Source organism: Mus musculus, chromosome 10, assembly GCF_000001635.26.
Source record: "Mus musculus strain C57BL/6J chromosome 10, GRCm38.p6 C57BL/6J".
In the NCBI taxonomy this organism is placed as follows: Eukaryota; Metazoa; Chordata; class Mammalia; order Rodentia; family Muridae; genus Mus; species Mus musculus.
Genome location: NC_000076.6, coordinates 107,883,472 through 107,906,617, shown reverse-complemented (window position 1 = coordinate 107,906,617; position 23,146 = coordinate 107,883,472). Strand labels below are relative to the sequence as shown.

Below are 23,146 nucleotides of genomic sequence, written 5' to 3'. Positions count from 1 at the left end.
ACTCCTGTGCTGTAAGCAAACGTTGCTGATGGATGAATAACTGTCCTCAGAACTATGCTGGCAGTGACGTAAGCATGCACAGCCTAAGCATAGACTTCTATAAATGGCGTACATGTGATTGTTGCTGTGATTTGTCTATCGAGGGCACATCTCTGTGGTATTGGCCATCCTCCTGTGGAGGTGCGATCAGGAAGGAGAAAGAGTGGCTACCAGTCCTCTTTTATTGGTTCTGTGAATATGTGTACCCACAACAACATTCTTTGCATTGCATTCAGTGACTCTTCTGAAGCAGGCACTGAGACCAAGGCTTAGGTGAACAGTCTCTGGAAAATATACAAGGGAGGGTCAGACAAGAGTGAGAGAAGAGAGAGAGAAAACACAATTCAGGGCATGTGAATGGGGGGCTTCCTGTGGTAGACATCTAGGGCTCAGTCTCATTGGGAACGTGATACGTAGCCTCTCTTCCTGTTTCTGCAAGGGATGGGGCTAGTCTGGGTTGTATAGTGAGACCCTGTGTGAGAACAACAACAAGAACAACAAAAACCCTCATATATCATGTGAAGTAGTTAAGATAAATTTTCTATAATAAGAAGGAGGTGACTACCAATGGAGTATATTGGCAAAAATATTTATCACCCATCAATTCTTGTTTTCCTACTGAGCAAAGAGAGGAGCTAGTGTGTCTGAAATAGCCGAAACGTCCCTCTTGGACTCTGTCCTCAGGCAGAGATAGAAAGTAAACTGGGCTTGGAGTTGGAAGCTCTGCATTCCCACAGAAACCCAAGTGAATATGATATGGGCTGAAAAAACATTGCTGGAGTTTGCTTTAGTCATAGCTCTAAATACCAGGAGAAGCAGATTCCCATTTGAACTATATCCTTTTTTTCCAGTTCAGTTGATACTTGTTGCTGACTTGCCAGAAGTCCTGTCATGCAGAATAGCCATGCTTGTAAATTTAGAAACTTCATGTCTCCAGGGATCTGTAAAGAAATCATTTTCTGTGCAAATGGTTCATGGAATCTGAGTCATCATGAGTTATTTGTTGTGATGGACATAACATAAAAATGAAAAGGCCTCACTTATTAAAGTAGCATGCCGTTCTGAGTTCAGAAATGTTCCGAAGCTAAAACTGAGTGTGGACTTTTACACTTGAGAAACGAACTATGGTGCTGGGTAAACAGAAGCATGGCCGAATTGTCAGGAATGTTAAGTGGTCACTGGGATTTCTTTAGAGGAGGTCAAAGTTGAGCGGAGTAAGAAATAAATATACTAGGGCTAGTCCAGTGTATATTAATTAATTAATTAATTAATTAATTTTGTATGTATGTGTTTGTGTGTGTGGGGGGGTTCTCTCTGTGTGCATGCATGAGTATATGTGTGTGTGTTGTGTATGTAGCATGTGTGTGTTCTCATACCAAGGCATGCACATGGATGTCAGAAGACAACTTTTGGGAGTCTTTCTCTTTCCACCATGTGGTCCTGGAAATCCAGCTCAGGTTCCTAGGCTTTACCCGCTGAGCTGTCCTCATAGCCTGCACATGCCATTGTCATTTAGTAATAGTAAGAGGCAGGAAGCCTGTCCTCTTATTATATGCTTGGGGTATCATTAGTCACTGATTCTTTCATTTTATCCTCCTGATTCTGTAAGGGAGACACTATTACTCCTTTTTATTTATTGGAAACTGAGGCTACATGGACTAGATAATTCGTTCAGGTACTTAGGCTAGTGTGAGGCAGAGTTGAAGATGTTTGTCAAACATCAGAGATGAGGGACTGGTTTCCACTGCAACGGTTGGCGTAAATTATTTCAGGGGCAAAGAGCTTGGAAGATGGTATGTGCCAAGCAATGTTAATGCCTGTTTGTTTGATTTAGGCACCTGGAAACAGTATGGTGGAAGAGAAAATTCAACATGGCATCACTGTGAGACCATAACATAAACCGTTGGAGGGCCAGGAGAATAGAAACGGAAGGGATTGAGAAGTGAGGATAAAACATAGACCAATTTGCAAGGAGGAAGTAATGAACTTATGAACTTGGAGCCCTGGTATGGGGAAAGGAGCTTAGAAGTGACTCTTTAAGAGTCCTTAACAAATGAGAGAATAGAATAGTAGTATCATGTAACATGGGATGAGTTCTGTTTAAAGGACATACTGAGGAGCTAGGGAGATGGACCGGTAGGTACCTGCTACGAAAGAGTAAGGACCTGCTTGTACTTTAGATCCTCAGTGAAAAGCCAGGCATGGCCTTTTGTTACTACTTACAGAGTGTGTGTGTGGGTGCAGACAGGAAGATCCCGGGAGCTGATTGGCTAGTCAGCATAACTGAATCCCTGGGCTCTAGGTCAAAAAATACCTCAAAAAATAAAGTAGAGAGTAATTGAGGAAGGCAGCAAATGTCAAACTCCAGTCTCCATAGGCAAACGTACCTCCCTTGGTGTACACACATGAGCAAGATACATGCATTTCTCTATTTCTCATGCGCACAAGCACACACACACACACACACACACACACACACACACGGAAAAATGCTTAAATCAAACTTCTCATGTGTGAGAATAATCATCAGATTAGAGGTCAAAGATCTTGGTCCTTACATCACGTCAATCATCTTGCTTATCTCACATCCTGCTCCAGTTTCCCTAACATTCCCAGATACTCAATTTTTAACCAGGTAGCAAAGTTCGACTCTATGTCTTCAGGTGAATATAAGTACCATTGGAAAGGCCATTAATGATCATGATCTATACATGCAAACGGAATTGAGTTGGGCTGATAATCTATAAGTGACTAGCTTTAGCAATATATAATTATTTATAATAATTCCTAAACCACCACATTTCATCTGGATTGTTAAAGGCAGTATTAGTTCCCTTCTTACTAACCTTCTGTGAGAGGCACTACTCTAAAAGCTTACAGGACAGCATCTACTCCATTGCTACACCACCCAGTGAAGCAGGTGTCATTAAGGTTCCCATTTTACAGATGAACAGGTGGAGGCATTACATTGATAGGAAATGTGGCTAAATAGAAGTAAAAGGTCAGAGGGTGTTTCTGTGAGTGGCGGTTTCACAGTCTGGTACACAGGCAGGTCAGCCCTAACTGTATGACCCCTTGAGCTTCCCTTTACTCACTCACGTCTGAAACTGTCAGAGAACTGTTACTTTTGTATACAAAGAATCAGTTAAGACAACAGTGCCTGTTTATGGCTCCTTTCACAAAGGAGTAGTGGGGTAGGCACAAGCTGAGTGAGGGCATAGAGGACAAACGCCTTGTGTAAGTAGCCAAAGAGGAAAAAGAAGGCGGCTTAAAGCCAGCTCTATTAACCATCACCCCATGGGAACCCTTTCTACTTCCCCGAGACGGTCTCGATCATGGGAAGATACATTAAGTCAGTACTTCATAATTTCTATATTTATAAACGCTTTCCAGAATTTCTCCATTTGCACTTTTGGCTTATGTTAAGCAAACTAATTTGCATTTGCATTTCTCTGTTTTAAAGTTTGAAGCAACCTCTCCGAGATATTTTTTCCACGAAGCTATTAATTGGGGTGAGAGTAAAATAAAAGGTCAGTGCGGGTCTCTGTTCTTCTGTCTGTGTTTTCTGAGATGGTCCCTTGGTGGTGGGGCAGGGGCGGGCGGGGGTGGGGCTGGGGGCGGGGCTAGGTTAAATCTGTTCTTGTTGGCTTCCATGTATACTGGAAAGGGCCGAGTCACGACGGTAATGATAGCAATCATTTAAGTTCATGTCCTATACAAATCCAAATCCAAATTATTTTTAGATTGGCCAGAACTAAACAGTTAGATGAAGCTGCTGACAGTGTGGCTGGAGAGAACACTGCAAGGGTAGCAGGAAGCTTTTTCTTTTGTTCACAGTCAATGACCCTTTTCCCTTCCCTCCCCACTGTCCGTCTTTTGTCTTGGCAGTATACTATTTCTGTTAAGTAGAAAGCTGGTGGGAGCTCAAAATTGAAAGAAACAGAAGTAATTCTTATCATCAGGTTTAAAGTCACAGCAAAGTTTGATGTTTTCCTTCAATAGAGTAAGCAGCTTTGTAAATACATTTTCCAAAAAATATTCTGCTTGTTTATGTAAATACTTAGTCACCTACCCAGTGTAGGATAGGCATATCTCTTAAAGAAAAGCCACACTGTTTGTAAGTTTATGTAAAACATTTTTCACCCATATTTTGATTTAAGTTAAGACAGTTCCTTCTCCCCCACCCCCAACTCACCTAAAATTTACCTAGAGATCTGTAGGCTTTGAAATGTAAAGAGAAGTCAGTGGACGTTTAGGGGGGAAATGATAACAGGACTTTGTCCTTCTCCTATTTGGCAGACCGTGTTTGTTATTACAGTCAGACAAGTGTCTTCGCCAATGTGACATCTTCCAGACAGCCCTGGCTTCTTTAGTAATATTTTACAGTGACTCAAAGACGTTCTCCGCTCCTGATGTATAACTGGGGTTCTTTCAGCCTGAGCTTTGCCAGTTGCTGCTGTCTTCTTAACAGAGGAAACCTTTCCCTAGCATTCCTTTGCCTTCTCAAACTCACTCAGGAGATGCCTTTGAGATTAAAGAAAACGTGTAGCAATTTGTTTCTTCTTTTTAACGTATTTATTTGAGGCAAGTTTTCTTTCCACGAAAAAGGTATTTGGGGGTGGGGGTGGGGGTGGGGGTAGGGCGGAGGCGTGATTTTTGCTTCTGCCTTATCTTTGTTAAGCACCGATTTCCAAAGACGGGGTCATTTATAGCCTAGCCTCAGTATTAATGGGCAATCTTCAACCGAAATGTGTCACCCATCTCATCGAAGGTGGGAGTTTCCCTTTGAATTTTATGGTTTGCTTGAGCCCTCCCTGAAGTGAGCCAGATCTGAGTTATTCTTCAGTACAGCGCTTGCTCCCGGAGAAAGGGCTGGTGGGAAGTGTTCCAGGCTCGGGTGCAGGGAATCATGTACAGCTTGGGCATTTCTGCTTCTCGTCATCTTGGACAGGGATTCCTTACATGGGAACTTGACCTTTCAATTGCTCGAAGGAGGCTAACCTTTTCTCTCAAAGTACTTTGCGATGTGAAAGCCTGTCTTTCTTGCTTCAGAGCACACATAATGAAATGAATAGATAGAGATTTGATGGCTTAATTCTTTAGCACCACAAGGCAAGAGGCCCAGGTTCTGTTTAAGTTAACAGTATTAGAGTTAGTCCAAGCTAGATCGTGACACATTGTGTTTTTGTGAGCTGATCCATGCCAGAAGATAAATTATTTTGCCCTACCCCTCAGGTTCATGTCCTCATGAATGCCTTAACGGGGCTTTCTGTTCTAAGACGGGTACGTGTGACTGTCAAATATTCCAGGCTCTCGGGACAAGGTGCCAGATTGGTAAGTTTCAGGGATATTTATGAGAGAATTATGGGATATGAACGAGAACATTAAGTCGTGATTTGGTTGGAAGTGTTCATCCCCTGGGATTTGGGACATTAGCTAGAGAGTTCAAAATTTATTTTCATCCATTTGAAGTGATGTAGAAACACTGTAAAAGAAAATAGAAGTGTGTACTTCCCCTTCCCAACGATCTCTATTTTTTCAAGTACTTTTTTCCCCCTTTATTTTCTGGCATTAGCTTAGTAGAACCGTCTTTCGTTTATGTCTCTCTTTTACTTAGTATATCTTCATAGAAGCATTTCTTCTTTGTGTTCCATTAGTTGGACATTGAATATGTAGATTAGAAATAGTACTGAGAACTCTTTAGGTACTGGGGATAAGTTTCCATTTTTAAGTTTTTCTATCCACAGTGTCTAAGGTAGGGTCTTAGGTTAATAATTATCAATGGATAATAATCAGTATTTTTCCATTTGCAAGACAACATGTGAGGCCCAAGTCAGGGTGCGTTTCTGAATGATATGACATGCTTCAGCACCCAGTGATGCATAATGGATGAGCAATACTCACACTTAAGTGTTCTAAAGAAAAGTGCAGGATGTAAGACCCGCTGTTGGGGAAGGCCATTCTGTTTCTTTTCCTGAGCGGACCAACGTTGGCCTGAGCTGACAAATATAGATAATTGTTTCAAAATGAGAGGAAACTAAGACACCTCCTTATCTTTTGGTTTTCCCTGGACTATATCAAAACCCACCTAGTGACAATTCAGCAAATATTCCTGTCTTGTACATTATTATAAAGTGAAGCATTTAAAATATAAAAAATGGTGTGCAGGTGGTGGTGGTGGTGGTGGTGGTGGTGAGATGACTCAGCAGGGAGAAGCCCTAGTTGCCAAGATCAGAATTCTTTCCCCAGAACCCTCTTAGGCAGAAGGAGCAACTCCCAAAATTGTCCTTAGACACTTTCTTGCTCAAACACAATGGGACCCACTCCCACCACCCCCACCACAATAATGAATATTATTATCCACCACACACACACAAGTGGAACAGAGTGGGAGGTTTTATAGAGGAGAGGCATGGTCGTAATAGATGAAGCCCTTTGATTTAAGATAAATAATCGTCTGCAATGTCACCAGTCTGAGGTCATCATTTTGAGATTCCCGGAAACCGAATGACTAATGCTTTCAGCTCCATTTTCAGGCACGCATACCCGTCTATTTATTTATTCATTAATTTTTTTTTTGGTCATCATTTATTTTTCTCTTTGGATACTATAAGGAGATTAAAAAAAAGAATAATTATGGAGACTGGAGCATTCTCCCTGCTGCCTGTGCTGTTGTAGAACATTCCAGGGTGATCTATCTTTCTTTACTGAGTCATTCATCTGCTGGGTCGACATTACTGTCTTTTTTCTTACTCTTCCTTTCTTCCGGATCTGTCTCTTGGAAACAACAGTTAGAGGAGTTTCTAACATAAGTCCTTTTTTCATTAAAACTAGAGACTTGGTGGGTTTTTTTTTTAAGTAACTGGATATTATTTCAGTGAAAATCACAATTATCATGACTGAATATTTTGAGATCGATGGGATTTATTTTCCACTAGTAAATATTCTTTTTATTTCTTTTCAGTGCCAAACATGGGAAGTGGCAGAGATGGGATTTGCAAAACCTGGGGACAGTATCACTTTGAAACATTTGATGGAATCTACTATTATTTCCCAGGAAGTTGTTCTTATATATTTGCAAAGGACTGTGGTAATTTGGAGCCTCAGTACACAGTATGGGTAGGTAGTACTTGAATTTAATCAATTAAAAACATTACTCCTGGAAAACAATGTATTTAAGAATAATGGTCAAATATACAAATATACAGTAGACAAAAATAGAAATAGAAGATAATTATAGAACACCTAGGGCTCTACTCTTAAATGGAGTGGTCCAAATCTGTGGCCATATTGAGTGTCATCCCACTGAGATGATAACTGGCATCTTAGGCACAGGGATTGAATCCATGAGAGAAAGTCTTACAGGCTGTGGAGAAATATCATGTGTTTACTATTATAGTGACTCATCAATATCCCTAATATTTGGGTTTTATTTGATAATTTGGAAGAGGGTAGAGTCATTATTCATATTTTCTTCCTCCTTGCTATTTTGACTGAGATGCCCTCTTGCTTTAACTTTTCCAAAGTGCTACCCTTGGGCTAGGGAATATAGCTGAATGGTAGAGCAAATTTTTAGCACACACAAGGCCCTATTTTGAATCCTTGGCTCCAAAAATAGATAGGTAAATAAAAATACGAAACAAAACAAAAGGAATGGTTTGTGTGTTGAGGAAACTGATGTTTATGAAAGGGACCCCAAGAATTATGTAATTACCAGGTAAATCCATGCTACATGATTAAGCTCATTCAACCAGCTCTTAGTTTCAAAATTCCCAAGTCCAGTGAATTCCTAGGAAATCTCTCAAACTCCAGCTAGAGTTGTTTTCCTGCACTCTTTCTACCCCTGTAGGACTCTTCTTGACAGAGCACCTCTTTCATAGAGCCTCCCCTTCTGAACCCTTGCTTCTGATGCCCCTAATCAGACTAGCTGCTTCACAGATCTCCTGTCCACAGCTTGGGGTTTCTTCTCACCCACTTCTGGAAACAACCCTCTTTTACTTTCTGTATTGGTTTTTCCTGTTGCCTGGATTCAAGGGAAGGTCTGATGGCCAGGGAATTTTGTCTACTTGTAGGATTTGCTTTGAAAAACCTCCCGAGTCCTCTGAGCTCATGGTCTGTGTTGGTGGAGGTGCCTGGTCCTGCGTTTGAAGTCTGAAAGATTTTTAACTCCGTGTCTAAAATGGGGAAGAGATGCTTGCATGCAAACTATGCATGGGAGGACAAGTTTGAATTAACTTGAAGAGCATTTCTAGAAAATTTGACTTCTCTGCCAATTTCTGAGTACTTTTTATTCAATCTTTTCCTTGCTTCCTAAAAAAATAGTAATCTTTTCTTTATCCCCAGTAGGCTGAGGTATGATGGTTGCATGAGGCTCCTGTATTTTGTCCTTCTCTCCACAAGGGGCACATTCATGATTCACACCCTTCACTTTTGGAACATGATTTCTTCCTTTATCTCTTCTATTCATTTTTTCGGAGTTCTGCTGTTCATGCCTCTGAGTTTCTGAACTGAAGGATCCTTACTGATTCTTTTCCAGTTTTGCATCATTTTGGTTTTTTGTTCTATTACCATGGAAGCTTTCTTTCAAGCTCATATATCTTTCCATCTTCTGATTATTTCTTCTATCATGTTGTCAATGTTTAGCTGTTTTCACTTAAAAAATTTCTTAGATAGTATTTAATGATCTTTTTAGAGATGTTATATGCTCACTTTTTCTGTCCGATACTAGTTGGCCTTTATGTGTGTGTAATGCATATAAAACTTTTATAAATCATCTTGGATTTACAATTTAATTATAGAGATAACATATATTTATTCAAAACAAAGAAATTTGTACCGTCTCTTTGATTTCCTCTTTTCATTGTTTCTTGGGTTCTGTCTTTTATAGTATGGACTTTCTTCCAGTGATAACTGATTCGTGAGTGTCTGCTTACGTTTGAGAACAAGTGTTTACAATCTCGTATGGGAACTACTGATATTTGGGGTGGGCTTGTTTGGCTAACATGAGGTTGAGCAGGATGGTCTTGTTTCACTAGAACCACACTTCCCCATGTCAACCTTGCCCCATCTTGTCCTCCAAAGAGAAATTCTGCAACAATTGAACGGGATTGGAGGGGGGGGGGCGGTGCTTGGAAATTGAGAATAATCTAGTCAAATTCCTCTCCCTGACATTTGTACTTCATGTTTCTTGTCTCAGTCTTCCTTGGTTTTCCTCCATACTCCATCTTTTCCAGAACTTTCCTTAGCCTGGCATCAAAAATCCTCCCCCTAAATCTTGACACATATACTCCATGTCTTTACTTTGTTTACTATTCCTTTTTAATGTTACTCAACACTACATATTTTATTCCCATTTCATATGTTTTACCGGTTTTCTTGCAATGGGATATAAACTTAAGGAAGGCAGATATTCTGTCTGTTATGTTGATGGCTGTATCCCTAGAATGTGGGACAGTGTTAGATACATAAGAAGTGATCAATAACATTTACCACTTACGCACTGCATTTATGTTTCTAGTGTCCTATTGTTAGTGGTGTTCTTATCCTTTTTATATCTGAACATTCTTTTCTCTTTGCTTAGCTACCTACTTTTCTGTTGCTTTATGGTTTTGTGATTTACGTTTTAGTTGTTGAGCTTCTGAGATTAATCTTGAGATGAGGTAAGGGAACGCAATGTTCCTTTTCTTTTCTCACCCACTCTTCTACTTGTTTTCCTTGTGTTATCGTTTTCCTAGTGAGCTGGATTTCTCCTCATATCTGAAGAAATAACTCTATTATTATTATCATTTATTAAATAACTCTATTATTATTATTATTATCATTTATTTTCTCTCTCTTCAAAAGTATCTGGGAATAAAGAAAAATCTATTTTCTTAAAAAATTCCATCTAAAAAAATCCATTTTTTTAAAATAGAGTCCTGTTCACTTTGTTAACATGTAAGTATAGCTTGCTACTGAGCTTCATTCAAAGCTCTTACGATGTGCGGTTCTTATGGTTTTTCTGCCCAGCTGCTATTTTCCCCAGCATATACTATACAGCTTCAGAAAATTACCGCTTAACATGTAGAGGTTACAGTGAGCTTACAAAGGTCCTGAGTTAATTTGCATTGTACAAGATAAAATTTATTGTTTACTTTTGAGGTAACTATTTCGTTCCTCTTAAAAATCCTAAGTGTAAGTGTAGTCCTCATTTTGTAGGGTACCATGTGACCAATGATGTTGCAAGCTGTAAAGGGACGCTGTAGGGTTTAGTTAGCCACGTGGATCCCTGCAGTTATTTCTCATGTTTTCTTTCTCTCTCTCTTTCTTTCTTTCTTTCTTTCTTTCTTTCTTTCTTTCTTTCTTTCTTTCTTTCTTTCTTTCTTTCTTTCTTTCCTCTCTCTCTTTCTCTCTCCCTCCTTCCCTCCCTCCCTCTCTCCCTCTTCTTCTCTCCCTCTCCATCCCCCCTCTTTCTCTTCCTCTCTCTCTTTCTCTCTTTCTGTCTTTCTCTTCCTCCCTCCCTCCCACCCTCCCTCCCTCCCTCCCTTTCTCCCTCTTCTTCTCTCCCTCTCCCTCCCCCCTCTTTCCCTCCCCCCTCTTTCCCTCCTCTTTCTTTCTTTCTTTCTTTCTTTCTTTCCTCCTTCCTTCCTTCCTTCCTTCCTTCCTTCCTTCCTTCCTTCCTTTCTCCCTCCCTCCCTCCCTTTCTCCCTTCTCTCTCTCTCTCTCTCTCTCTCTCTTTCTTTCTTTCTTTCTTTCTCTTTTTCTTTCTTTCTTTCTTTTCCAGGTCCATAATAGCCCAAAGTGCCTTGGTTCCGTGTATTCTTGTTACCGCTCCATCAGCTTATTTTTTTCAAACCAAGAGGAAATTAGAATCTATGGACATGAAATAAGAAAAAATGGGATCAGGTAAGATGAAGGGGAAAATGGTCTATGAATCTGATGCTAGAGATTAATTGAAAATTTAGATGTCTCAGACCAGAAGTGAATTACAGGGAGGAGGAGGAGGAGGAGGAGGAGGAGGAGGAGGAGGAGGAGGAGGAGGAGGAGAGGACTTGTTCTTCAGCTGACTTTTACAGGAGTATCACAGAGACATCATGCCTTCAGTCTACTGAAGCTCCCCAGGCAGCAAAGAATCTAGCGGGTTCATATCCTAGTGTATGTGATACAGGTTCACATCCTAGTATGTTTGATGCAGATGGGTCTTCAGAGCTGCACACAGGAGTGTTATGTTCTCCAGAGGGTGTCATTGAGAGCTATCTTTATATAGTTCAAGTCTAATTCCGTTAGACCTCTTCAATATTTTCTCCTTTCCTTTATAGCACAGCTTACAAAAAAATGACTTTATTTTCTTTTGCAAATGATTCTGGAATCCTTTCCAAGTCTGTGAGAATGAGGCTTGAGTGTCACTTGAGAGTTTCCACTGAAAGCCCCGACAAAGACTCTGCCAGTAAATAGCTGTCCTTGTTGATAGATCAGTGCAGCCACTGTGGCTTCCTGCCTGCCAACGACATGACCTGAGAGTTTTGGGGAAGGGTATGTTTATGTTAGACAGAGATTTTGCACAGTTATAATCAGGAATCATGGGGAATAATTTCCTTTCCAATCTAAATAATTACAAAGACACCCAGATTTAAACATTTCCTAGCCGAGCTAGGCCAGGAAAAGTAAACAGTGAGATGGAACAGTTCTATCCATCATTCAGAGCTCACTGCTGGGGGTGTGAGCCATGAGGTTCCTTCAGATGCAGGACACTAATGCTGATGCTTTGCCTCCATCCTGAGTCAGCCCAGGGTACGAGCATCGTTGTAAGAAGGGCTTTGAATAAAGCCTCAGGGAGTGTCATGTCAGTCCTGCAACCAGGAGCAGCCCTCACCCGCTTTGGGGATATTTGCTTTTCAATGCCTTTTCTTTTTTTAGTACAAGGTCTTGCCATACATATCTTCTGGCCTGGTCCTTGCTATGAAGAGCAGGATGACTAAGAACTCACAGGAGTTCTTTTGCCTAAGGCCTCTGAGTGTTGGGGAGGCAGACATGTACCAGGGGGCCCAGATTTCTGAGCTTATTGTTTCCTTATCATTTTCTGATATTTTATTTAAACAGAGTTGTTTATTTTTAAAGTTTTAGTTGTCAGTACAGATTTATGCAAGGACCTTAACATAGATGGAGAAGACAGCAGTATATGCTAAGAATAACGTCCACACACAAACGTACATGTATACTTGTTCACACACACACACACACACACACACACACACACACACACACCAGCACACCAGGCAGAGGAGAGACACAGAGAGGGACAGAGAGGCAAAGAGACAGACAGACTCAGAGATAGACAAGGATAGAGTATACTTGATTATTTTTTTTATAAAAGAAAGCTGAATATCTGAATGGAAAGATAATGTAGTTCAGCACACATTTCCTAGAGCTGAATTTACATGTTCTGATAACTTTTCATTTGGGCTTTTAGGTAATGTTAACTTACAATGATCATGCCTTGCAAAATGGATTTTCTTCAAAAAAATTTTCAAGAAAAGTGATTTGTTAAATGGAAGACATAATTGGTTTCAGTAATAAAAAAGTATTTCTTCAAGGAATTCCAGTTCTATGATAGGTGAAGGGTGAATCTATTGTTTGACAATGCTTTTTGCATTAATATCTTCTCCTCCTTCTTCCTCTTTCTCTATCTCCTTCTCCTCCTCCTTCTCTTATTCTTCTCCTTTCTCCTCCTCCTTCTCCTCCCCTCCTCCTCCATTTTCTCTTCTTCTTTGTTCTTGAGGGAGACCCAAGGAGGTAAAACGAGTATAGCATTTCACCCCTGGCTTTCAGTTATTTGAACTGTGAAGTAAGGAGTTTTGATATAGAAGCTCTGGGTACTTTCTTAGCATAAATATGAGCGTTCCTATCTGCTTATATTTTACTATTTGCAGTTCCAATCTAAAACCAGAACCCCACACACATTCTGCATAGAGTATGTCTTAGGCTGATTAAAGTCTATTCTTCTTGTATCACCCTGTCTTCATTAGCACACTTTTGTGTCATAAACAGGTAATTACAGATTCCCAATTTTCTCTTAAAGATATGTATTTGATTAAATTTTAGAGGAGGAGAACTGACAGACGCAGATGACTAACAGAAGCAAAACAAATCCCCCATTTACCACAGCCACTCTTCCCACAAATTAGAATCTCATTAATGTAAAATAGATCATATCATCTACTATCTTAAAAAAAAACAGATATATATTTTTTGGTTTTTCGAAACAGGGTTTTTCTGTGTAGCCCTAGCTGTTCTGGAACCCACTCTGTAGACCAGGCTGGACTCACACTCAGAAATCTGCCAGCCTCTGCCTCCCAAGTGCTGGCATTAAAGGTGTGTGCCACCACTGCCCGGCTTAAAAAACAGATTCTTATAAACTTGTAAATTCTAAAATGTAAAACATCCATTGTTATTTCATACTAACTTTTATTATGAACTCTTTATATTTAGCTTTTAGTCATAACATTTTTGTTAACTAGTCTTTTATTATCTAATTAGATTCAAAGTTACTTTGACTATAACTATTCTATAAATATTTATGTTAGAATAACCTTTGTGCTCATGGTTATAGATATCTTATATATTATTATGATATATTATTTGATATATGATATATGTTATATATATGATAGACCATACCTATTATAACCACCTATTTTATACCATGGTTTATAATTTTATTTTGATATGACTACCCTAATAAATAAAAGTGAGCTTCTCAAATTTATTTTATGATTTGAACCTGCTCTTTACTGCCCCATTTATAAATGGAAGGGGCACAGTACTCTCTTATTGTCTTCGTGACTCATTATACTTTTGCAATGTCCATTTTGTTAGTTCTTTTTGGTTGGAAATAAAATGAAATCAAAGCAGACCCCAAGGGCATCACATATTTTGGCTATTGCATTCTGTACTTCAGAATTATTGAGCAAAATTTTTAGGTTATCTTCAACTCTTCCAAATAAAAAGTATCCTTCACCTTCACTATTCCAAATATATAGAGCTCGTTTCTACACTGAATAGGTCATGTGTAATTTTCATGGCTGTATATTTCTGGTTTTTGAAACAACTAGTAAGTTGCAAATATTAACTCTACATCAGCGGAACTTTCTCTAGCTTCTTGTTTAAATATATTAAACTTGTCAGGAATGTTGAGATTTGCTACAGAATGAAACATTTGAGGTTCTCACTGCAGAGCTCATTCATTCTGTGCAGTGATCTTGAGAACACGCCACACGTAACTTTAACTTGGTCCTAGTTCTTGCATCCCATTGCTCTGTTTTCCAGTTTATCTCTGCCTCAGACACTTGGGCAGGTGCACTTAGAGAAGGTAGCTGACTACATTCTGGTGAAGACGACCTTTGGATTTTCTTTGGCTTGGGATGGAATATCGGGAATTTACCTCAAACTCTCGGAGGAGCACAGAGGGAAATCATGTGGCTTGTGTGCAAATTATAATGGCATCCAGTCAGACGACTTTGTGATCCTGCAAGGTAAGGAGCTAGACCATGAGAAAGGAGCAGGCCTTCTAGAGTTGTTTTTCTTCAGCCAACAGCAGATAGTAGCCAGAACACTTGATTTTTGATGGAAAGTCCGTGGCTGCCATTTGTCCAGTTAAGTGATTTTAAGTTGAGGTCAAGAAAGAAAACATTTTCTGGTTACGTGCCAACATTTGCTAAGTTAAGATGTAGCACTTGCTCACATAGAAAGTGTTAATTGAGCTTTCCATTTGTAACAGGAATTTCATGGATACTACATATACTGCTGTGGGGTCTTGGGAATAGCAATGAGCAAAATGAGCAATTCTCCATCCTTGGAGTTCATGGTCTAGGGATTTAAACCTTTTGGCTAACCTGCTTACCTTAGGAGAAAAGATATTTTGTATCCAATCTTGACAATAATGAGTGAAAATGACTGCCAAATAATATTTTGTAAAGATGATGGAATGAAATCAGGATTACCCATCTGGCAAAGCAACTGGCAAAGGTTTTATATGATTTCTCGGTTGCCTATAGAATCTGTGGGATGAAACCCATCTTAGGGAGTCACTTGTTACAGTCCACCTCTCTTTGGAGACTACTGAGGAGTAAGAGAACCATAAGGCATAATTATGATTCACATCCACATAATGAGGTTATATAGGAAAAGAACATTGTTCTTAATACCAGTGAACCTGGCCTGGGACCATGCTTCCACTCTTAGATATTTCTGAAGTTGCATCATTGAATCTTTCTGTTGCTGGGAAAGAGGAATATAGGAATTTTGGACTAATTGAGTGATCAGTGATAGTAAAAATGTAGCTTATTGTTTGTTATAATGTTGATTATGAGCGCATAGCATCATTGTTGCTAACCCTCATATCATTTTGTACAGTGTTTAGTATTTTCTCAATTGTATAACGAAGTCACAGTTTCCAATATAATGCAGCTATCTGCTGATTCTATTAGAATTGGGTTAGATGTTATTACACTTAAGCACAATCAGACACAATTGCTAACAATTGCCTTTAAACTGGTTTATTACAGAATATTGTTCTGTATTACAAACTTAATGATAGTTGTCTGTATGTTGTACTTTAATGGATGTTAAAAGAGCATTCCTCAGTATGCATTTTGCAAGTCAGAATGTAGGGAAAAATCTGCTTTGCTATTTATTACACTTTTTAATGGTAATGATGTGACAGTATATATTTTCATAGTGTCAAGGATTAAGTGAGACACCTCTTGTAAACATGTAGATTGGCCATTACATAGATAATACTCAGTTTATGTTATTTACCTTGCAATTATCTGTAAGTATCCCACAGGAGTTGAAATGCATTTTTGTATATTTTTAAGATGGCCTCAGTAAAATACAAACATTTTACTCCCACTCCATGGATAATTTATCATCAGGACTTGTTTACCAAGCGCTAGATTGGAGAGCCTGGCTCCAATGAGTCAATTTTCTCATATATAGAATAGAAATAATGAAAACGGCCCGCAGTGCCTCCCAGTGCGTGAATATCTAATGAGAAAATGTAAATGGAAGTGCTCAGAAGTCCGTGAGCACAATATAAATCGACAAGATCAGCAGCATCGTGAAATGGTACTTGCCTCCGTTGGGTATTGGAAATGAGGAGGCTTACAAATTTGGAGTCCTGAGACTACGTTAGTTAGGAAGGAGTATTTGGAAAGTTTCATTAAAAAAACAAAACAAAACGAAACAAAACAAAACAAAACAACCCCACCATAATTCTCAGTCCAGTTCTTAAAGTGGGAGTTAGACAAGATTGCTTTGAATGATTTTTGCCAGGACTGTCAGAGAACCTGGTGTGGAGCGAGGGTGGAAAACAGCGTCCGCTCTTGTTAGAGTCGGGAAGGTGGACCAGGCACCCGTGTGCAGGGACAGTCTGCTCACGATTTCTGGAACAGGAAATGATTCCAGGCAGTGAAGTCCATGAAGGGATCAGGCAAAAGTCTATTAGGTGAAGAGCAATTGGGAAGAGCAATGAAGTCAAACTGAATTCGGGATGAGCTTTGAGGGCAGAAGCAGACTCTTGCATGTCTGTTGCAGAGAAGCCCACGAAAAGGCAATCGCTCCTTCACAGTCTGGCAGATAGCACAAGGCAAAAACAAGTCGTAAGGACACTAAAAGAGCCTGCTTTTTTATTTCTTCCCATATTGTAAAAATGCAGGATAATTTCCAGAGGCAAGCTTGACGCCTTTGGCTCTAAAGAGTCTGGTGTTTGCTTAAAGCTCAGCGCAGGCTCTGCCGATTGGATCAAGTGTTGGATAGTCTGATGGCATACTATTGATTATGCAGCTTCCCAAGAGTAATTAAAACCATTTCTCCTTGTGTCCCTTCTTATCCTTCAAAGATGACTTCGCAAAGCAACGAGACTTCTCAGAATTTCTGTGCCAGGAGGAAGAACTCAATTTGGTGTCTAGATAAGGACGCCATGTTCCTAGGTCATGTGTTAGTCTTGTTTCACACCAACACAAAGGTCCTGCTTTACTCTCACTTTTCTCCCAACTTAATAACCAATAGCAATTCCTCACGATTGCATCCCAATATGCTCACTCAAGGCGTTATTCTCCCCACAGCATCTCCCATAGGAAGCATTGTAATTTAGGTTTAAGGGCTTCTGAACTAATGGATATGGATTAAAAGTCTTACAATAAATGACATACATGGCTCTTTTACTAATATAATGTAGAAGGACTTGTTAAACACTTGAATCAAAAGCTAATGTAAACTCTAGGGCAGTGATTCTCTACCTCCCTAGTCCTGCCACCCTTTAATATGGTTAGTTCCTCTCACAGTGGTGACCTCCAACCATAAAATTCCTTTCGTTGCTACTTCATAGCTGTTATTTTGCCAGTGTTATGAATTGTAATGTAAATATGTGATATGAAGGATATCTGATATGAAACTCCAAAGTAGTCGTTACCCCCAAGTTGAGAAACTCGCCCAAGGCTCAGGCTGTTTTGTTGAAATGAGTTGGACTTTTGGAAAGATCTTTGTTCTTCAGACTTAAAAAAAACTGTGCTATTTATTTCAAATATGGCATGTGCCTTTGAAGTGAGATAGGCCTATACCTCTACTTAAGGAAAGCATCAGGTTTTTTTTTTCTTTTAAATAAGTATTTTAGAGCAGATTTTGCTCAGTGTGTAACATACCCATTAATTTCAGAGATCACAAAGGAGGCCAGATATTCTTGTAAGATCAAGAATATAATTTAATAAATACAGTACATTCATCTACACTTTCCATTCATTTATTTGGTAAGTTTGCGCATAGGCTACATATTTGATATTAAACAAAGGATACAGGGCTAAAACAGTGAAGCCAGTCTCTCATTTATTGTAATAGAAGGTGAGATAAATAAAGAGACAAATTAGAACATGATATTTGTGAGAAATAACAGCTTTGATGGAAAGTGGGAAACAAAGGAGTCCAAAACGAAGAGAGGAAACTGACCAACTAAAGAGTGCTTCTTTAAAACCTGTTTAATTTTTAATTTAATGTAATTTAATACTGAGTGAATATTATCCTATTACAAATTTTATGAATTGATTTTAAAACATAATTGTAACATAATACGGTTTTTAAAATACTAGGAATTGAACCTGGGGGGGGGGGGGCATGTACATACTAGGGAAGAGCTCTATCACTGAACTACATCCCAGCCTTCTTTTTCTTCTGAGTTTGACTCTTGCTGAGTCACCCAGGCTGACCCTGAACTCACTTGTAGCCAGGTAGAGCTGCGGGCTTGCGCTCTTCCTGCTTAACATCTGAGAAGAGTGGTTTTGAAGGAGCAGGAGGCCCAGGAAGACACGGGCCCTAAGTTGGGGATGAGCAACTCTCAGAGCCAAGATGGCTGGAGAAGTTTGTATAAGAGGAGGAGTTGGGAATTATGGGGTGGGCGTGGCAGGTGCCTAACCTGCCCACTCTCCAAGGCTATAGGGAAGTTTGGAATGTTAGCAAGGAGCAAAGCACTCCTGTAAACAATGGGTGTAAGCAGCATTTGCTAGTAGCCCATACATACCACCTCCCTACATAAAGGTGCTCAGGGAGACCAGGGAAGCATTTCACTTGAGATTCGGATTAATCAGCACAGTTGTCACCACCATCAAGTCCGCGTGGCAGAAAATTCAAAGCTCCAATCTGAACTCCTTCTGTCTGTGAGATTTGAGATTCAGCCTTATCTGAATCTGGAGCAGGATTAATTTTCATATCTTGTCTTGAACTTATTTAATGCCAGGTGATGAAGCAACTTAAACCCGATCCATTACAGGCTGTTCACCAACTGTCTGTTGGATCATATATAAGCTCTTCAATACTTCTCCTTAATTATTCTCGGATCAGTTAGGCTCCCTAATACTGGGGTCCCTTTGAACCATGTTTCAATTTACTGTTCATAATACTCAGATGAAACAGATTCACTTCTTAGATGTATTTTTGTTGGTTTCTTCTCTGGTCTCACATCGGCTCTACGTGTGTCTTCTGAAATGTTTTTATGGTTTCAATACATTTTGTTGTTGTTGTTGTTTACTCTCAAAATGGAAAAGAACTTTAAAAAAATGTGTGCATGTGTCTTTGTGTGTGCTCATTTGTGTGTGCACTCATGCATGTGTAGATGTGTATGTGTGCACAAATGTGCATTTGCATGTGGAGATCATAGAACAACCTCAGGTTTTGTTATCAGGAATACCATCTACCTCCTTTTAAACTGGGTCTCCCACTGGCCTGGAACTCATCAAGTATGGCCAGTGAGCCCTGGGGATTTGTTTTTCTTGGCCTCTTAAGCATTAGAATTCTAAGTGAACACTGTCAGGTCAGGCATGTTTACATGGGTTCTGCTGATCAAACTCAGGTTCCCATGCTGTATGGCAAACACTGGCTGAGACATCTTACCCAATCGGAAGAATTTTTAATAAGATTTAATAAGATTTGAGAAAATGACACTAATACAACTCTATTTATGTCTGAATGCAATAGAGGACTACACAGAAGACATTGCTATGTTTGCAAATAGCTGGCTGGTGCTAACTCCAGATGATACTAAATGTGTACCTACGCCCTCAGACTTTCCAAATCCATGTTCCAGTGGAATGCCAGCATTTGAGGTAAGTTCAGGAAAAAAAAAACCCAAAAACCAAAAAACAAGTAACGGAGCATGTTGGGCTTAATACTAATCTGCTTTTGCATATTTAGCATTAAGCAAATACAGAACAATTAAATTATTGAATTCACATTATGTAATTGCAATATGGAATGACTTCATATTAATTTCAGAAGTAGGGGATATAATTGGATTCATCATTGCAGTAATTCATCTACAAAGCACATAGCTGGGGAGCTGTTCATTGCATTTTATAAGTGTAAATTATCTGCCCTTTCCTGATGAGAACAGAGAGTTCAGCAAATAGATGAATACCAAGTGGAACGAACACACTCCTGTGCCAGTGACGTTTCTGATGATTGGCATCTGTCTTTTGCACAGGCAATCTTCTTCAAATGCCAGATATTGTTACAGTTCCCCTTTCTGAGCTGCCACGAATACATTGATCCATACTTATACATTGCCAGCTGTGTTAATGACCTGTGCAAGTAAGTGAAACAATTAGTATTTGCAATAAATTTCTCCCCCCTCCCAAACTAAGGGCAGATATACTTCTATAATACAACCATCTCAGCAGCTTGCCAAAGAGTGCTAAATATCAAGCCCACACTGGACTAACAAGTAGTTGTGAGAAGCTGACTGTCTAACAGGTCTAACAGGTAGTTAACTGTTCTACATAGAAGATGCCAAATCTCATAGCTTTTAAATATTTTGTTCTATTGGCTTTTTTTTTTTTAAGATTCTAGAGATGTCTGTAGAAACTTGTGTGCACTAATATTTAAATCCTCAAAATAGAGCAATATTATAAAGGAAACTCGTGGAATAGTCATCTAAAGAGTTAAAGAAACCAACTTCTCATAGACATGTATCAGAGGATGGCATTGCCTGACATCAATGGGGAAGCCCTTGGTCCCGGGCTGGGGGTCGAGGGGTTCATGCCCCAGAATAGGAGGATGCTAGAGTGGTGGGGGAGGAGAGGATGGGTGGGTGTGAGAGTACTCTCATACAGGCAAAGGGGAGGGTGGAGGGTGGGTGTGGGATGGGGGGGTTGGTGGAGGGGTAACCAGGAAATGGGTTATCATTTGAGATGTAAATAAATGGAATGATTACAACAAAGAAAAATATTTAATATTTAATAACTGCTGAAATTTAACACCATGAGAAGTGCAAACAATAATTTGTAATTCTCCAATTAAAATGAGAAATGAGAGCACATGAAAAAATAAGATATATTGCTGACAAAAATCACATGTTGCTAATAACATTACATTGTAAATAACATTGTGACTTAAAGCCTTTATGCACAATTGAAGGAAATGCTCAATTTCAACTGGAAATGACTAGAAATAAGCCTTTGATGTTTTCCTATCCATGGCCACAGATTTCTTTATGCTAACTGAGGTCAACAACATCCAGGATAGAATGTTGTCTAGGCAACAAACTGATCACACTGTCTGTCGTAGAAATTATGAAAAATTATCCATTGTTGAACCCTTTTAAAATTTTGCTTATTTTTAGTTATCAAGTATATGTGATTTGTCATCTTAGATATTTGAGGGTACTTCAGGGATTTTTGTATATTTGAATATTTAATGAATGCCAAGGAATAAAAATAGTATGCTTGAATATTTTTGTAGAACAGCTGAATAATTTTTGGTCAAGTAAAACCAATTGTAGATTGAGTAGCTTGTTGTGTTCTCTACTTTAATAAAGGTAATTTTTTAAAAAGGTAGAAATAGCATTGAAACCATGTTGCCTATAAATACTCTTCTTTAAATCAATTCCTTCTTGAGATTAATACTCTTCTTTAGAACAACATGATTATAAAAGTATATTGAATGTACTGATGTTTTCCAAATATTAAAGCAAACTGATTGGCTTTGTGGCTTGGCTTTGGGTCGAGTGCAATCATGCCTTGACTTATGTAGACAATTTCCAACTCCAGTGGTTCCTACATGAGTCAAAGATCTCAAATAGCTTCTCTTCCCCAGCAGTGGTCAGTGACCTTACTATGCATTTTTTGAAACAGTCTCTTCTCTCTTTTTAAAAAGTAAGCGCTATTTGCTTTGTCTTTGTAGATTTTACCCAAACTTGCTTTTTCCTTTTCAAGATCCACAAAGGTAGGCATGTCCCTTGTTTCTCCCATTCATACGGAATTATGAAGGTATTCTCTTTCCACAGTGGCTTGCGCCCATTGTTTGAGAACTTTCCTGAGTAACTTTGTCACATTCATCCAAAACACCCACTTCTTTTTGTAGGCTGAGATAAAGTATCTTTTGGTAGATTCAGGAAAGCCATTCTCTATTTATTAGTTTGGCTCCTTCAATAGCCAAAGTAACAGTGGATAAAGCTAAATGGAATGTTTATACTTCTCTCATTTAAAAGTTCAAGCCAGTAATTGCTCTTGGATTAACATCATGGCTCAGCTCCCAAAGCTTCACAGCGACTCTGCAGTCTTGTCGATACACGATGTCCTTGCATTGTTCTCAGTTTCAAGACCCAACCTGGCTCCTCACTCTTATGTCTCCATGTTAGCTGTCAGAAAGGGAGAAACAAAACAAAGGGATAGCATTTTTTCTTAACCTAGAAGATTGATATATATCCCTACAGCACACATTCTAAGCCTGTTGGACCAGAATGTAGAAACATGGTCACATCCAGAGGCATAGAAGACTAGCAATGTCTTTTCCCGAGTATCCATACATCTAGAAAATATGCAGCATTCTAAAAGGAAAGGGAAACTGGAGATTCACCCAGTTGTCCCATATATATATCTACATCATATAAACATTCAATGAAAAATTAACATTTAAAAAAAAAACCCTGATTTTTCCCTTTTCCAGGACGAATTGGATCAGTGCAGTGAGGTGGAGAGTTGCTGTGCAGTGGTTTAAATTAGCTGACCATTAAGACATGTGCTTGAGGTGGAAAGACAGGGTTAGGGGCAGGAGGACAGGCAGGTCACATGAGAAGATGGGTATTGTGTTTGAATTTAGAGGCGATAGCTAAAATGGAAGTAGAACATGCCCAGAATAAGCTTCCACTTCTAGAACTTCAGGGCACATCTTCCTACCATCTTTCTGTCCTTCCTTTCTTAAGTAATAAATGAATGATTCTTTTCTTTTCCGCTGTTATGGAAGTGATTCAGAGGGATCCTGTTCAATGAAAAGGTGAACTGTTTGAAAACACGTTCATTTCTTGCTTACATTATGACACGTTGGAATTGACTTGACAGCCATTTTTTTCTTTAGTCTTTTTTTATAGTCCAATTTTTATCCCCCTCCCAGTCCGTCCTCTGATTGCTCCCCATCCTCCCCATCCTCCTCCCCTGCCTCCCCAGTCTCCAAGAGGATGTCCTCCCCACCCCCACCCCACCAGCCATCCCCACTCCCTGGGGCCTCAAGTCTCTCAAGGGTTAGGTGCCTCTTCTCTCACTGAGGCCAGACCAGGCAGTCCTCTGCTTGTATACGTGACTTGACACCC

The 23,146-nt window shown here is 39.4% G+C and overlaps 1 protein-coding gene across 5 annotated transcripts in view; it reads left to right on the top strand.

Moving 5' to 3' along the window:
* Otogl (otogelin-like) overlaps positions 1-23,146 on the top strand; it is a 151,850-nt gene that overhangs the window by 5,762 nt on the left and 122,942 nt on the right. For 4 of the 5 annotated variants that reach the window (NM_001370989.1, NM_001177567.2, XM_017314041.1 and 1 more), the window contains exons 4-10: positions 3,503-3,569; positions 5,275-5,373; positions 7,004-7,158; positions 10,802-10,923; positions 14,344-14,549; positions 19,540-19,667; positions 20,045-20,151. In NM_001370989.1, the coding sequence (NP_001357918.1) occupies positions 3,503-3,569; positions 5,275-5,373; positions 7,004-7,158; positions 10,802-10,923; positions 14,344-14,549; positions 19,540-19,667; positions 20,045-20,151 (884 nt within the window). Of the gene's footprint in view, positions 1-3,502; positions 3,570-5,274; positions 5,374-7,003; positions 7,159-10,801; positions 10,924-14,343; positions 14,550-19,539; positions 19,668-20,044; positions 20,152-23,146 lie in introns of those variants that run through there. The other variant, XM_006513931.1, reaches the window with a different exon arrangement.